At 41.0% G+C, this 17,425-nt stretch overlaps 1 protein-coding gene across 4 annotated transcripts in view; it reads left to right on the forward strand.

Moving 5' to 3' along the window:
- The window catches only part of LOC146425572 (arrestin domain-containing protein 3-like), a 71,838-nt gene extending 60,989 nt beyond the window's left edge, over window positions 1–10,849 (forward strand). For all 4 annotated transcript variants that reach the window (XM_085041638.1, XM_085041639.1, XM_085041640.1 and 1 more), the window contains one exon: window positions 501–10,849. In XM_085041638.1, the coding sequence (XP_084897764.1) occupies window positions 501–582 (82 nt within the window). In that variant the 3' untranslated portion in view covers window positions 583–10,849. The remainder of the gene's footprint in view (window positions 1–500) is intronic.
- The last annotated feature ends 6,576 nt before the right edge of the window (window positions 10,850–17,425 follow it).

The following is a 17,425-nucleotide window of genomic DNA, read 5'->3' on the forward strand; positions in this document are numbered from 1 at the left end:
CATGAACTTTTTGAAACATCCCATAGGATATTTGAGGATTAACTAATTTAAAATTAGAATGATTTTTTTATTGATAAATATTTCTGCCATTTCAAGAAAAACTTCTTCGCTTCTCTCAATTAAATATTTCTTAAATTATGTTTCCAGTGATATGTGTCAAGTCATCTTTTTTGTATATATCAGATAATTCAAAAGACTTCTCTGTGAGTAAAGGAGAAATTTTTTTATAGCAGTTATTCATGCTTATCCTTAAATTACCATCAACCTGTAGTTTATATTTACAGTCCAACTGTAAATGCCACATATCATTATAATTGTCTTAAACTTGTGAATTTTGATTTTTATTCCTAGAAATTGATGCTAAAATGCACGTTGTTGTTGCTTTTATTTTTGGGGGTTTTTTTGTTTTGGTTTGGTTTTTTTTTTTTTTTCCCCTGGGTTTATTTGGTTGATTGGTTGTTTTTTGTTGTTTTGGTTTTTTTTCTTTTTCTTTTGGTTAGATTGATCCAAATCCAGATCAGCCCACAGATGAGATACCGTCTTGCCCCTCTCGTTGAAGGAATCCATAAAAAGCTGACTTGACTTGGGTTTTGAATCACACCTTCTGTGTTGAAGATCAAGGTGTCATAGTGGAGACTTGCTTTTAAAGGAAATGGTATTGCTCTTGCCTGTACGGTGAATAAATGAAAAGAACCTGTGATCATGCTTTGACACCTACAGCACATCATAGGGCTGCTCCACATGCTTGAAAGCCTGCGTCCCCCTCCACTAAATAGTGGCACATACTAGGAGCAGCCTTATTAGTGTGCAGTCAGGTGTTTCAAAACACTCAAACCGTGTTGTAAGAGAGGAATGGCTGCTTTTTATGATTCTATGAAAATTTGCACATGCTTATTACTTATGTTATACAGTTAAGTGTCACTACAACTTATTCTCATTTGTGATGGACTGTTGTTACACCCCCCCCACACCCCCAGTTGTTTGCAATCTGCACAAGGAACAAAAGACAGCTTTGACAAAAAAAAAAAAAAGAAGAGATGAAGGCTGAGAAATTCCCTGGCTTTTTTATTTTTAATTTGATGTAGCCTGGACTTTACCTGCATATGGACATGCTCAGAATTGTCCTAGTAGGCTGTTCCTGTATCACCTCTTCAGCTTGGATCCTATTGTGGATTTTTTTATAAACATTACATGCCTTCAAAATCAATCCTTGCTGTATGTTTTGCAGCCAACTGTAGTAGACAAGCAACAGATAGGTGGAAGTGGGGAAAGAGATAACAGAAGGAAACTGAGACGTGATCAAGATTGTATACCTTCTTGATTTCTTTTAAGAATTTGTTTCCTTTCTGCTTTTATTGCAAAGCAATGTTTTGTTACAGACTGCCTAAAGATCACTTAATCTCAGGTCAATTCATCACTTGCCAAACCGTTAGAATGCTATTTGTTTTGTTATGTTGCACTGTTATTTATATTTGTGTTTTGGTTTTGTTCTTTGAAGGGGATTTTGAACAGGAACATGCGCAAAACTTGCAAAGTGAAAGCAGCACCAGCAAACACTAGCAAAGTGTGAAAAGAAAGTGTGAAAAGGGGATAATCATATGCTCTCCAGGGTTCATGGGCAGAGATATCTTAACTATTAGGGATGGGAAGGAGAAGGTTTGTTGGTTTGTGTTTATTTTTTATTTAAATAATATGTAGTTACCTAATCATCAAAAATTATATATAAAATGAGTCTCCAGTAGAAAGTATATTTCAGATTGCAAGAAAAATTTGAACTATGGCAACTAAGCAGCAGCTCAGTTTGCCCATTTGGTATTATCTTCAGGGTTTATGATACTCTGTCATAGAATACCAGATTGGAAGGGACCTCAAGGATTATCTGGTCCAACCTTTCTTTACAAAAGCATGGTCTAGACGAGTTGACCTAGTACACCTAAAAAGTGTCCAATGTTGGGGAATCCGCCACTTCCCTGGGGAGATTATTCCAATGGCTGATTGTTCTCATTGTGAAAAATTGTTCTCTCATGTCCAATCGGAATCTTCTGAGGAGTAACTTGTACTTATTACCCCTTGTCTTTAACATGTGACTCCTTGTAAAAAAGAAGTCTCCATCTTCTTTGTAGCCACCCTTTAAATACTGGAACATGGTGATAAGGTCTCCCCTCAGCCTTCTTTTCTCAAGGCTGAACAAACCCAGTTCTCTCAGTCTTTCTTCACATGGCAGCTTCCCAGTCCTTGAATCATCTTTGTGGCCCTTCTCTGGACCCTCTCCAGCCTGCCCACATCTTTTTTTGTATATCAGGGACCAAAAGTGAACACAGTATTCCAAGCGTGGCCTGACAAGGCACTGAGTAGAGTGGGAGAATGACTTCTTTATCTCTGCTAGTGGTGGCCTTGTTGATGCAATCCAGCATCCTGTTAGCTCTCTGCCACAGCAGCTCACTGTTCACTCATATTCAGCTTGTTGTCCACCAGGATCCCTAGGGCCCTTTCCACAGAACATCTCCCCAGAGGGGTAGATCCCAGTCTATGCTGCATTCCTGGATTATGTTTTCCAAGGAGCAAGATGTTTGTCTTTGTTGAACTTCATAAGGTTCTTGTTAGCCCACTCTTCCTGCTTATCCAGGTCTTCCTGCAGGGTGGATCTTTCTTCCAAAGTGTCTGCTTCCCCACTCAGCTTGGTATCATCAGCACACTTCATCAGGGTACACTTGATTCCATCATCCAGATCACTTATGACGATATTAAACAGCATTGGGCCAAATATCGATCCCTGGGGGACCCCACTTGTGACAGATTTCCAGTTTGAAAAGAAGCTATTTACCACCACCTTCTAGGTGTGGCCTGTCAGCCAGTTCCCCACCCACTGCACAGACTACTTGTCTAGACCATAACACATTAGTCTCTGTTGGAGGAGGCTGTGGGAAACAGCATTGAAAGCCTTGGAGAAATCCACGTAGACAATGTCCACTGCTTAGCTCACAAAACTGAGCCAGTTATTTAGTCATAGAAAGTGATCAGGTTTGTCAAGCATAATTTGCCCTTGGTGACTCCATGCTGCCTTTTCCCAATCCCATGCTTCATTTGACTTCTGATAGCCCCGAGGAAGATTTGTTTGATAACTTTCCCAGGGACTGAATAAGACTGATGGACCTATAATCTCTGGGGTCCTCTTTTAATCCTTTCTTGTAGATGGGGGTGATATTAACCTTCTTCCAATCTCCTGGGCAGTCCCCTGATCTCCGTGACTTCTCAAAGATTATGGAGAGCTGCCTTGCAATGATGTCAGCCAACTCTCTTAACACCCTCAGGTGGATAGAGTCCATCGATTTGTTGGGGTCAAGCTCCTGTAACAGTTCACATACCAACTCTTTCTTCATTGACAGTAGGTCTGTGTTTGCATCAACCTGGATTTTTGTTCCCAAGGCCTGGGGCCCAACAGTGCTGGGTGAAGAAGACAGAGGAAAGTGTTGAGAACCTCTAGCCTTTTCAGCATTGTTGGTGACTAATTCATCTCTCCTGTTTAACAATAGGCCCATATTTTCTTTCTGTTTCTTTCTGTTTACATACACAAAGAACCCTTTCTTTGGGTTTTTGACATCTCTGGACAATTCCGAATTGAGCTGAACTTTTGCTTTTCTAACTCCTGCTCTGTGTGCCCTGGTAGTGCCTTTGTAGTATTCAATAGGTATTCATCTGCTTTGCCATCTCTTGTATGTTTCTCTTGGTTTTGAGCAGACTCAGAGGCTTGCAGTTAAGACGGGGGGGGGGGGGTCTCTTGCTCTGCCTATCTTTTGCCTTTAAAGGCGATGAATTGCTTTTGTGCTTCCAGGAAAGTGTTCTTGGAAAAACTCCTGGCCCTCACTAGCGCCTTTATCCTCTGTGGAAGCTTCCCATGGAATCCCTCCCAATTGAGCTCTGAGCAAGCTGAAGTTTCCTCTTCTAAAATCTAAAACCTTTGTCTTAATACTAACCTTTAGCATGCTCAGCTGGATCTCTAATTCCACAATATTGTGATCACTGCAGCCAAAGTTATCACTAACAGATATTACAAAGCAGGTTTTCTTGGTTTGTGAGTAGCAAGTCTGGCAGTGCCTCATTTCTGCTTGGCACCTCTAACGTTTGTATGAGGAAGCAGTCCTCTATGTATTCCAGGAACTTGATGGCTGACATGTGAGCTGCTGTATTGTTCTTCCAAGAAATGTCTGGGTAGTTGAAGTCATCCATGAGAACCAGGTTCTGTTGACCTGAAGCTTGTTTAAGTGACCCAAATATTGCTCCGTTGGCCTTATCGTCTTGGTTTGGAGGTTGGTAGACTAAAACTATTATAAAACTGAGCCAGAGTATCAGTGTTATTAGCCATACTCAAATTAGTTTGCTGAGAATTGCTCCGATCGCTCCTGGGCTAGTCCTGAGAGCTTTAAAACAAACAATTTATAACAAAAGATTTCCATTTTAGGGCCAGGTCTCTTCAACATCTTCATAAATGACTTGGATGCAGGACTCGAAGGTATACTAAGTTTGCCGACGATACTAAAATGGGAAGAGCTGTTGACTCCCTCAAAGGCAGACAGGCCCTGCAGAGAGACCCTGACAAATGAGAAGGCTGGGCAATCACCAACTGTATGAAGTTCAACAACAGGAAGTGCCAGATTCTGCACCTGGGATGAGCCACTCCTGGTTGTACGGACAGACTGGGGAACAAGAGGCTGGAGAGCAGCTCTGCAGAAAGGGAACTGGGGGTCTTGGCAGATGCCAAATTAAATATGAGTCAGCGGTGCCCTGGCAGCCAGGAGGGCCAACCGTGTCTTGGGGTGCATCAGGCACAGCATTGCCAGCCAGTCAAGGGAGGTGATTTTCCCACTCTGCTCCGCACTGGTGCAGCCTCACCTCGAGTCCTGGGGGCAGTTTTGGGTGCCACAATATAAGGATATAAAGCTATTAGAGAGCATCCAAAAGAGGGACTGCAAAGATAGCAAAGGGTCTAGAGGGAAAGCAGTATGAGGAGTGGGTGAGGTCACTTGGTTTGTTCAGCCTGGAGGAGACTGAAGGGAGACCTCATCGCAGTCTACAGCTTCCTTGTGAGAGCAAGTGGAGGGGCAGGCACTGATCTCTTCTCTCTGGTGACCAGTGACAGGACCCGAGGGAATGGCCTAAAGTTGTATCGGGAAGGTTTAGGTTGGATATTAGGAAAAGGTTCTTCACCCAGAGGGTGGTTGGGCACTGGAACAGGCTCCCCAGGGAAGTGGTCACAGCACCAAGCCTGGCAGATCTCAAGTGTTTGGACTACACTCTCAGGCACAGGGTGTGGTTCTTGGGACTGTCCTGTGTAGGGCCCGGAGTTGTACTTTGATGATCCTTGTGGGTCCCTTCCAACTCAAGATATTCTATGAAACAAACAAAAAATCCAACAACTTTAATCATACATTCATCTAGAATGCGAGAAATTATATAGAAAAAGCACTGACTCCTTGAATGTATTCTAAAGAAGAAATGAATGATGGAGCTATTAGAGCTGATCAGTGTTTTTATGCTAGAGATTTGTAAATGTAAATTTTCTTTTCAGAAATCATGTAAAAAAATAAATAAAACCAACCAATAACAACAAAAAACCCCACCCAAAACCAAAAACCAGCAATAAAACTATTGTCTGACACATGTCTGATGTTGACTATTTAAAAACTAATTCATCGTGTGAATCCTTGTGCAATAAAACAGCTTAGAAGGGAGGGGGAGAGGGAAAGCTGGTGTTCCTGTATTGTGCTCATTCTTACAAAGTTATGCCTTATGTTTAAGGTTTCATAAATAAAATAGGCTTTTCCATAAGTGGCCTTTATGAGAACATGAAAGATATTTTATGTTCCAAAAGTGATGACAGGGTGATTAAATGAGAGTCACGTCTTAAGTGATTCAGTTCAAATGTTTGGGCTTTGATAAGTAAGAATTGGAAATTGGGTGATGTCTTATGCTGCCATTTTTGTGACTGTCCTTTCCTGCAATCCTTTCCAACCAGACAAAATTTTACAAGTTAAGATTGTTGGCATAAAAGGGCATTTGATAGTTTTACTTTTTTTTTTCTTTCTTGTTAACAGACTGGGGAACAATTGTTGATATACATAGCATTGAAGCACTTATCCCAGTATAATGGAAAAACTATATATGAAGCAAAATTGACCAATGTTGTCCTAATTCATGTTGCATCGCAGGCTGTGATAAGAGTGAAAAATTCTAAAACCTTATCAAGTAAAAATTTCCCACTTAAACTTTTTTACTAGTTGTTCAGAGGCATTATAGGTTCATAGTTGTAGCCCAATATTTGATATAGAATCTTGATCTGAATTGGGAAAAAGTAAAATCCAAGCATTAGAGGAACAAAGTGCAATAGTAAATGTTTTGCTTTATAGATTATATTCTATGGCTGGGTTTTGGTTAGGGTTTTTTGGGTTTTTATTGTGTTTCTTTTTTAATTAACTTTTGGTGCTGAATATGTCCTTATGGACTTTAAGAGAACTATGAGGAAAACAATTTAATTTTTTCTATCATTCTTCCTTGTGAAAAATAATTTTTTTAAAAATTTTGTTAAAATGCTTTAACTGTAATCTGTAAGATTGTTTGTGACTTAAACATTTAATATGTGTCTTTGTGCAAAATAATAGCCATAAGGATCAAATTACTATCAGAAATGCATACACTATGTATCAACTACATAAGGAAAAACTATTTCTGGGGCTACACCACTGATTAGTACAAGAGCTGAGTTTCAGCACCTTCAGTTCCTTTGTCTTGTTTATATCAATGGTTTCTTAGTGCTAGGTTTCAGCTGGGAAGCTACAATACAATCTCCTAAACTTAGAAAATACCAATAACTTACAAGATATGAATGGTTTTTCAGGACACTGCTTTAAAATTACTGTAACTGGTGACCTCTGTTCAAGTTGTTTAGTGTTTTCCAGTACATAATGGTGGGGGCAGGGATTGCACATTTTTGTAGGGGTGGGAGGAAACTGGGGAAGGGGTATTACTTTAAAAGCGGGATAACTCAGTGATTTGCAGTTGGGATCTGAAGTTTGGTTTGTTGAACTGGGGTCAATAAGGTGTGTCCTGCTGTTTACTTAGAAGTCTAATGTTGCCAGATGTTGAAAATCACTATCTGTGATTTGTGTTTTGGTCAGTAGAGCTTTGCAAGATATTAATACAGCTCCTCAACATTCCAGAAATGAAGCACTGCCATAGCAGCTTGTTTCTGTATACTGCACATAGCTGAACCTCTGAAAGCATAGACTATCATCATTGCTTGGTATCAAAGTGTCTTTTGACCTAAGGCAAGGTTCACTAGGCTAGCAGCTGGGACTCAGGAGCCCAATAAATGTTGTTCCTGACTGTTGGTGTCAAAGGTACCGAAGACCACTAAATGATCATGGTATTGTTACGGTAGGTTTTATGGTGTATGCTACTAACATAGACAACCCAAATGTTGGATCTAACTCCTTGTATAATGAAAACAGTAGACTTCCTAAATGTGTGAATTATTGTGTCAAATAAAGCATTTTTTATTTAATTTTGAATTTGTAACTGCCAACTATGGAGAATCCAGAAAGATCTTTTAGGGGTTTTTTGCCCATTAATAACACTGTGAATCATTTGGGCCTGAGTTTTGATTGAAACTAATAGGAAACATAAAAAATAAGGTTATCTTTCACGATGATTATATACTCAGAACTCCTTTATAGCTGAATGACAATGATTAGAATATTTTTTTCTAATAGCAGCACAACCTTTTTTAATAACTAAAGTTTCTAATGCTCTGTGGCAATGTCAGAATTTAAATTATCATCAGTGTCATTTAAGGGACAGACACTTTGAGCATTCTTGTGCAACATCTTCTTGAAATCACATTTTTAGACCGCAACCACTGCTCATGACTTTTTTTCTACCTTTAGGTTTATTGCTAGCATTAATAAACAACTGGAAATTACCAGGTTTAATCTTTGAGATATGGGGGGGTTTATTTAAAAAAACCAAATGTTTTGTATTTCTGAATATTAAAATACCTGTGCATGCATACAAATCTGTGCTATATCAGGATATAAAACTAATGACTGTTTTATATCAGCTATCCATACAAACATATAAAAGGATGATGAATCATAAAACTCCAATATCTGAGAGATATTAGGCAATATTGCAAAATTTATCTTTTTTTTTTTTTTTCCCAGTTACCTAGGTAAATAGCACTTATCAATCCCTTTTTAAATTTAAGCCTTTCATGTTTTAGGAAAATCAGCCAGTAATTTACCATAAACTACAGCTACCTTAGTTTTTTGCAGGACAGCAGCACTCACAAAAGTTCAGCTACAGAATCAAAGAAGATTCTTCAGAACAGATAGAGTAAGCTTGGCTTTTGTCCAGTAATGAACTTTCTACAGGGACACTTCTTTCCTAATGTGAATGCTGCTGATTTGAACTGAATCCTGTGAATCAAATTATACGGCTATATGCGACTGCAAAGAGTCAAGCGTCCAATGTGATTTTTCAGTAGGTTCCTGTTACAAGATGACAGCTGCTCCTAGGAATATTGATTTGACTGGAGAGTCCAGCCTGACTCAAAGAGTCTAGTCACAGACTTTCCACATTTCATGGATTTTGAGCAGAATCTTCTTCAGAGACTCTCAGAACTTTAGGAGATGCCAAGGACTTATACTTGCATGACAGTTAAAAAGGGTTTATTCTTTTCCTAGTGAAAGCAATGTACAAAGACGTCATCAGGTGTGTTTCAACTGCCCTCTGAACAATATTCTTGAAATAGGAAAAAAGTAATCTATTTGTTCTCCAAGTAATCGTTCACTCCCTATCAGATACAGCTTGCTCTTTTTAGAGCTACATCTCCATAGCTCCTGACCTAGTGGTAGCTTCTGAATAGAGGCTAGATGATGCTGTGACATACAAGTTGAACAGTTTACCTTTAATCCAGTTCATAACATGAAAGATTTGCAATTTAGAAAGACGTTGTATTTTTAGTTTGTTTCAAGCACCTTGCTATAAATGTTTGTCATATTTGGATGAAAGACAATAACTTACAACAGTGAAGGTGAGAGCATGCAATTTTTAAGGGGGTAGAAATATACAATCACAAAACACCAAACCAACCCCAAACTCATATCCAGGAACTAATATTGAAGTACAAAAGCAGGTATTAAGCATTAAGTCTGCCTCTTCAGCAGTAGAGTCTGATCCCTTATACAAGAAAAACAAAAATCTAAGATGGTGAATCACCACACGTGACAGCACTGAGGTCTGCCATGAAACCCCTCTACAGATTCCCACTAAGGACAACAGTGGGAATGATGAAGTGAAAGATTATTCCCCTCTTGTTCCTGTGCATCAGGCTCTTCTAAAGTATGCCTTTGCTTTGCCTGCTCTTCAACAAATGTTGGGAATGGGAGAAGTCAGAACCTGTTAGCTGTTCATTGATTTAATAAATGTTCTGTCTAAAATGATTTTATGAGTGGGGTGCCATTCAATCTTTCTCAAAAGAGATATGGCACTTGTTTTCAACTGAATAATATGGGAAAACATAAGAGGAAGGAAAAATCACTACAAAATCTAATAGTTTTTTATTTTTAGCTGAAAAGTTATGCAATTATCTAAATACAAAACAATCCCTTAGTGTCATCAAATTGCCTAGAATCCAAATTAAACTTCCCACTAGAGCTGGTCATATTAATGTTCAAGGCAAATTTGTCATGCTTATCCATCAGTTAGCAAACAGAATACAATAAGATTTTTCCATGTTTCATTCAGCTCTGTAGAAGCTATAAACTATTGTGTTGGTTTTGCTTAGCCCAGAACATCAGCAAGGTATCTTTAGCATCTAGGGGACATTTAAACCCTTTAAAAGCTGTTGTGGTAGGCCTGAAGAAGTGGCTGAAGGGTTGGGAGAAAACGCACCCCTGTGTTCATGTGTTGGTTTTGCTTAGCCCAGTTTTTGCTAGTGGGGAGGGGATGGACGGACACAAAGATGGCTCCTGTGTGTTCTGTGTGAATGTTCTGGAAGTTTTCACCATGTCCAGCAGAACCAATCTCTGATGGCTCTGAAGATGAAGATGGCTGCTGGCCAAGCCTGGGCCAATTAGAGATGTTAGTTACGCCTCTGTGAAAACATATTTAAGAAGAAATCAAAACAATGTGAGCACACACTTCTTTTTAGCCAGAGGAGGAGGAGGAGGTGAGAATATGTGAGGGGAAAACAACATGGAAACGCCAAAGTCAGTGGAGAAGGTGGGGGAGAAGGTGCTCCAGGCACCGGAGCCAACAATTCTTTGCCTGCTGTGGTGAGGACCGTGGTGGGGCAGGTTGTCCCCCTGCAGCCCATGGGGTCCACAGGGGGTGCAGAGATCCACCCACAGCCCCTGGGGAGGTGCCCACGCCAGAGCAGGTGGATGCCTGGAGGAAGCTGTGATCCAGTGGGACTCCCAGTGGAGGGAAAGGCCTTGCTCTCGAGATGGAAACAGCCTGGCCTTGACTCAGAGGTCTGCACCCCGTGGACGAAGGGAGTCATGTTGCAGCACATTCGGGGGGGCTGCTGCTCGTGAGCCAAAGAAGTTTGTAGAGGACTGTTTCCCATGCGAGGGACCCATGGCTATGCAGAGGACGACTCCTTTCCCTGAGCAGCGGAAGAAAATCTCAGAAATCTTGGTGATGGACTAACCAAATCCCCCCCCCCATACCCTGTCCCTGGGCTGCTGGTGGGAAGGGGGGGTGAGCAGAGAAACGGGAGTTTTTGAAGGTTCTGTTTTACTTCTCATTTATCCTCCGACTCTGTTAGCAATAAATCACTTTGCAACTTTAAGTTTTCAGTCTGTTTTGCCCTCGGTGCATCCTCTCCCGGTTCCTTATCTCAAGTCATGAGCCCTCTGTGTGTGTTAGCTTTTTTTCCCCTCTCCTCTGCACAGCTGTGGCAGGGGAGAACAGAGAGAGCAGATGTTGTAGGTGCCTGGCATTTGGCCAGGGTAAAACCACGACAACCATTTACTGGGTAATGATTTTTTTTTTAATAAGCTTTTATTACTTGCATCCTAGTTTTAGGGCAAATTCTAAATCAGTTGCAGTCTCTGTGGTTAACCAGTCCATTTTTATTGGTTACCATTGCTAAGTTCAGAAAACAGACCACCATAACAGATCAAAGTGTGTCGAGGAAGGTTATGGAGCAGATCATCTTGAGTACGATCATGTGGCACATACAGGACAACCAGGGAATGAGGCCTAGCCAGCATAGGTTTAGGAAAGGCAAGTCCTGCTTGGCTAACCTGATCTCCTTCCATGACCAGGTGACCTGCCTAGTGGATGAGGTGAAAGCCTGTGGATATTGTCTATCTGGACTTTAGTAAAGCCTTTGACACTGTCTCCCACAGCATCCTCCTGGAGAAACTGGCTGCTCATGGCTTGGATGGCTGGGCCCAAAGAATTGTGGTGAATGGAGTTGCATCCAGTTGGCAGCCAGTTGCACGTGGTGTTCCCCAGGGCTCAGTATTGGAGCAAATTCTGTTTAATATCTTTATCAATGATCTGGATGAGGGGATTGAGTACACCCTCAGTAAGTTTTCAGATGACACCTAGCTGGGCGGGAGTGTTAATCTGTTTGAAGGTAGGAAGGCTCTGCAAAAGGGATCTGGACAGACTAGATCGATGGGCCAAGGCCAATTGTATGAAATTCAACAAGACCGCATGCTGGGTCCTGCAATTGGGTCATAACAACCCCATGCATCATCTTCGTGGCCCTCCTCTGGACCCACTCTAAGTTATCTTGGTTTAAGACAATTTTAAGAGGTGGACACTAAAATGAGTTACCTCCCCTTATAGCTTTAACCAATCCCTTTCCACTAATAAGGAGGAACGAATACGAGTAGATATAAGCAAAAAAAAAACAGTTTACTAAAAAAAAAATTGTTATAAATGAAGTCATGGAGTTGGCTTTCGTAAAGGGTTATGAGGTATTATGGTTATTTCTTAATGGTTGTGTATATGTTATGGTTACCTCTGCTAATTTGTTATGACTAATTGTTAAATGTTATGGTTACCTCTATAGATTTGTTGTGGCTAAATGTTAAATGTTATGGTTAAACAAGGGGAGAGAAGTGGGTGTTAATTAGCATAAGGGGAGAGCTGGGCAAGCAGCTAACCTATCAGAAGACCCTAGAAACGACGAGCCAATGAGGACTGAAGACAGCAAGCCAATCAGAGCTCCTTAAGGAGGTGGGGTTAGGGGGTTATAAAAACCGTATCCCCTAGGCAGGAGGTGTGCCTCTGGCTTCCCTGCATCGGTGGCTAAGCGCCCAGCGCTGTTCCCTCTACTTTGTGGAACGAGTTTTTCTTTTTGTCCCCTATTGTCTTTTTGTTAATAAATGTTCGAAATTTTACAATAGTGAGCTTCGTTTCTCGCAACTGGGGACTCATCCAGGATAAAAGCCTTATCTCCACAACCGTGAAAGATTCCGGGTGAGAGGCGTGCCCCACCAATCTCTTTTTTAGGCGGCTCAGCTGGCTTCTTTTGGTGCCGTTGGAGATTGCTGGCCAATACCCCGGAGACAAGAAGGGACCCACAAAGTAGATGTAAGAAGAAAGAAGGTACCTTGAGCTCCCTCCATTTTGCGAAGTGGCCCACAAGCCAGGTGCACCAGGGGCCGGATTGGAAAAGGGGATCCTAAGTACCGTTCAGTGGGCAAGGGGGGAGGGCAAAGTGAATTAGTGTGAGTGAGATGTGGACTGGCAGCCAGATCCACGAAGTGAGTTTGGAGTGCTTCTAACCACGGTTCCATCCCTTCGCGAGGTGGTTGGCTGGTGAAGGGACGAAGTGCAAGGAGACGAGTGGGTGAGCCCCCCTGGAAATCTTCTCGGGTTGGCCTCAGATTAAGAGAGAGTTCTGGACCTAGCGGTTCCAGAGCAAGCAGAAGGGAGTTAGGAACTTGGCCGTGGGACTCCGGAAGTTTCTAAACTCAAAAGGAAAGAGTGGTGAGGCTTGCATCTCAAGAGTTACATAGAAAGGGTAAAGGGATACAAGAGGTGGAAAGAAAAGTTTTGGAAAGGTAAAGGGATGTTACCAGGGAGTAGTGATCGGGGATAAAATCCCTGTGGACTCCTGGCATCTCGGGAGAGTGGGGAGTGAGAAAGATATGGTCAAATAGAAAACCCAAATCTATTTGCACTTCAATCATCCTTGTTTCTCTGAGCTTTTGTCCCCCTTCCACCAGCACGGCACCTGTCCAGGGCTGAAGGCTGAACTCTTAATTCAAATTGTAGGTAAGAGCTCTGGCCTGATGGCTTATCAGCTAAGATGTACAAGCATGCATTTGAAACCAGCACAGAAACCGCTGAATCATCCCATGAAGGACCTTCACCCTGGAGGGGGCTTTGGGGGTCTCCAAAGACCACCATGACATACAGAGAATGCATGGTGCACATGCTAATGATATTAATGACTTCCAAGAAATGATTTGTATAACCACTCCTATCCTGAAGAATGTAATGAATATTCATGAATTTTACCTATAACACTGTGTCTTTGGGGGTACTGAGGTGTGTGTCCTTGGTGGAAACAATTCCCACACACCTGGTGCATCGAATAAAGCAAATACCCACTTCTCTGACTTGGTCTCTGAAGTGCCTCTGGGCTCGATTGGGGCGAATCAGGAGACTCTTGAGGAAATTCTGGGAGTCTCCCAGTGGAAAATCTGAGGTGGATGGGGAGGGAGCGGTTCTCTGAGTTGACCCATCAGAAGAACCAGTGTGTTGGCTAGCCAAAGTAAAAGGGAGTTTGGAAGTTGTCCGTGGGACTCTGGAAGTTTCTAAACTCCAAAGGATGGTTTTCTTTGTGTGTCTGTGAAGGGAGTTAGGAACTTGGCCGTGGGATTCCGGAAATTTCTAAACTCAAATAAATGATGGGAGACTCTCAGTGGAAAAGAGAGTGTGTTGTGGCCACAGAAAGAGTGAGAAGGAGTGAGTGAGGTTTTGTGTGTCTTTGAAATTAAGGTGGGGTAGGAGGAACTTGGCTTTCTCTCCTAGATCAGGATGTTGTCGATATGTATATTAGCAATTCTACTTATGTTACTGATTTACTGCCTATATGCCTAATGTGGAATCAAACAAATACCTTCTTACCCTTACCCTGTGCTAATTTCTCTATGCAATTACATTTATGTACACTCGGAGACTGCAAAAAAGCTGACTGCTATTACATTACCAACCATCCTGTCTATCTCTAACAAATCTGTGGCTGCCACCCCACCTCCTTTCCCCAAATGTCGTTTTACACCCATTTCCAATATATGGTGTTTGGAATGGACATCATGCATAAGACAGTGGCCACAACAACAATTCTTACTGTATGGGAAAATAATTGACTGCAGACCACATGGCATCCTTACAGAAAGTGAAACTAATACAACCATTCTCCCCACTCAAAAGGCAAACCGCAGCACTGTTTGGCATGATGGGGGGATGGCTGGGCTGTTAATTCAATATTATTTTGACAATAATCAATCACATGTTCATAAACATTTATGGAAAATGTTGTTACCTACTTTTGGCAATAAGATATACTAAGTAAAATTGGATAGGAATGTCACAATTGCCAATCTAACACTGCTACAGGATGAATTAGTAATGACTTGTACGTCACACCTGTATGTTTTTGCTTTAGCTAACAACTTTTCGATAGATTATAAAAATGGTTTCGTTTGTATTTTTTATCTGCTAACCCTTTTGTTTTTAAATAATGTGTAACTTATGAGAATATGCATAATTATTCTGTCCTTCTTCCATTTAAAAGAAGACCTGAAATCTGGGTACCTGTAGATCTAACTCAAACCTGGGAAGGACAAGACAGCATTTCACAGTCTGAAAAGAAATAAAAAAAATTGAGAAATGAGTTTGCAAATTTCTGGGTTGACTAATCTTTGCTATTGTTTCTACTGTAATAATATTAACCACAGCCTCTGTGGCTGTCACGGCCTTGACAAATTCAATTCAAACTGCCCATACCGTGGGAAAAGCTTTAACTAATATTACACAACAATTACAAACAGAAGAACAAATTGATCAAGAAATAATGGCCAGATTAGATGCCTTGGAAAGTGCTCTTTTATAGGTAGGTGAAAGAGTTGAGGCCCTAAAAACTCTCCTATCCCTTCCCTGTGACTGGGAACACATTCATAATTCCTTGTCTGTAATGCCTCTTCCGTGGAATGAAATGGAACAGAATTGGGAGACAGTTAAAAATCATCTCTTGGGGGCATTTGATAAAACCTTACAATAAGATATTCATTCACTTCACACGCAATTAAATATCAGCTAAGAGCTTTACAAGTTCTGGAGGAACAAAAGGTATAGACAGACCTAAAAAAAATTATCTCTCTTGGCTGAATCAAAAAACCTGGTTGTCTGCAATAAATTTACGAGTTTGGGTTTTCATCAGACTAGGTTGTTTGTCAGTAATATCCTTTTTAATTCTCTGTCTTGTCCTTTTCAACATAGTCAAGAATGTTAAAAGTACACAAAAACAAGTCATGGTTTCCTTAGCTTTAGCTATGACCTCAATAAAAACAGAAGGGGGAGATGCGGAGTTGCAGAGGAAGCAGCCCCCAAGATCCCACGAGAATTGGAAGAAGCCGACACAGAAAAGTATTGATCAGCACAGGATTTGAAGCAGATAAGCAAGCTTCCTGTTCTCCCCCGGGAAGAATAACAAGCTGTCAAAGCCTGACAGATGTAATGAGGAATTGAAAAAAATACTGAGAAAACAACTAAGAGACAAATTCTCACTCTGAAAAGTATATATACTGTTTGGCTTTGTAATAAAGGCAGATTCATTTTGCATACAGCAAGTGTAACCTGACAGGAAAATTAATCCACAAACACCAGAGGTTTATGTCCAAAAACGAGACAGAGGAGTCCCGTAACTTTATTCATGAATAAAGGGAGAGGTCATGGGCATTTCCCATGGGGTCCCTCAAATTGCGAGAGGACGCAGCCTCTTTTATCCTAATTCCCGGTCGCAGGTTCCCTCTCTCTTTCCCCATTGGCTGAGGTACTCGAGAACTACAGACTTCCCGGAATGCCTAATTAATATACATCCCCCCATCATACAGACACCCCCAATATAAATTCCCCTTTTCTTCTTCTTCTTGTGCTCTGTTCTTGCAGTTTATTAACACAGTCTTGGGTAAGTCAAATTAGGGAAATAACTATGGAAATCCTACCCATTGTTTCTTCTACCTCTCAGTATCAATGTTATCTTACCAGCAGACTCAGGTCTTATCTTTACCAGTCATTTGTTTGTAAAGACACTCCCTTATTCCTTTCAATCCCTTCTCTTTTTATTTTCTCAATAATTGTCTTTACAAACTTTAGTTATTATTGACTGGATTGTGTGTTCTTGGGTCTTTTTTTTTATTTCGTGATCATTTGTAGTGACATGATTTTTTTGTCTTTTTGTAGCCATTTCTGGATCACTAGGCATGGCTATTACTTGCATCCCTTAATCACATGCTGAATAAGCTGCACTAAGCAAGGGATCATGCGTGGTAAAAAGATCAGAGTTGCTATAGCACATAAGAGGAAAAAGAGCATTTGTTTAACCCATAGACCTCCAGGTAACCATGAAAACATGTCCCATTCCCATCCTTTCCATGTTTGGACTGGTACATGAGCTAACTTTCTTATTCCCTTTCTTATTTGTTTCACCACTTTTCCATTGTCTTCTATTTGCAAACAGCAATTTGAGTCATTTAATTTTCCATACACTCCCCCTTCTTCTCCTAATAGATAATCCAGTACCATCTGATGTTGAAATATCACATTCTTCATCTGAGTGGATAGGTCAGCAAGAAGGTCAAGAGCTGTAGCTGTCTGGTTGGTTATCATTTCAAAGACAGCCTGTAAGTTAATGATCCAATTTAAATTATAAATGGGTTCTCTAGCACTTGATATTAATTCATTAGGATTCCAAGTGGCTGGTCCATAGTGTTGTATAATTCAACCTGGTGACCATTCTTCTTTTCCCCACTTTTGGGTGCTCCCTTTAGCTAGGGATGCATCTATTGACAGCTTGTCTCTAATTAGATCATCATATACCTTTATTCCTAACTGATTCCCCTGAACTTGTGGTAACAAAAAGAACAATGATTTAATATACCCTACATAACATATTCCTGACCAGTTTGGAGGCAACTTGCTATAAGCATATGTGGCAGGATGCTCCCCCCTCCCCCTTCTCTCTCTGATCAGTCCCAAGAAATGGATGGCTCAGCTTAGGTTGATAGCCTATTCAACAGCTATCTAATGCTGGCGACTGAAAGTCTGAAAAGACACTCCCCTGTGGAATGTAGAGAGAATGTGAGAAATTTTCAGTGACTACAAATATACACTTTTA

This window comes from Lichenostomus cassidix, chromosome W (genome assembly GCF_008360975.1).
Source record: "Lichenostomus cassidix isolate B80296 chromosome W, HeHo_3.0, whole genome shotgun sequence".
Lineage (NCBI taxonomy): Eukaryota > Metazoa > Chordata > Aves > Passeriformes > Meliphagidae > Lichenostomus > Lichenostomus cassidix.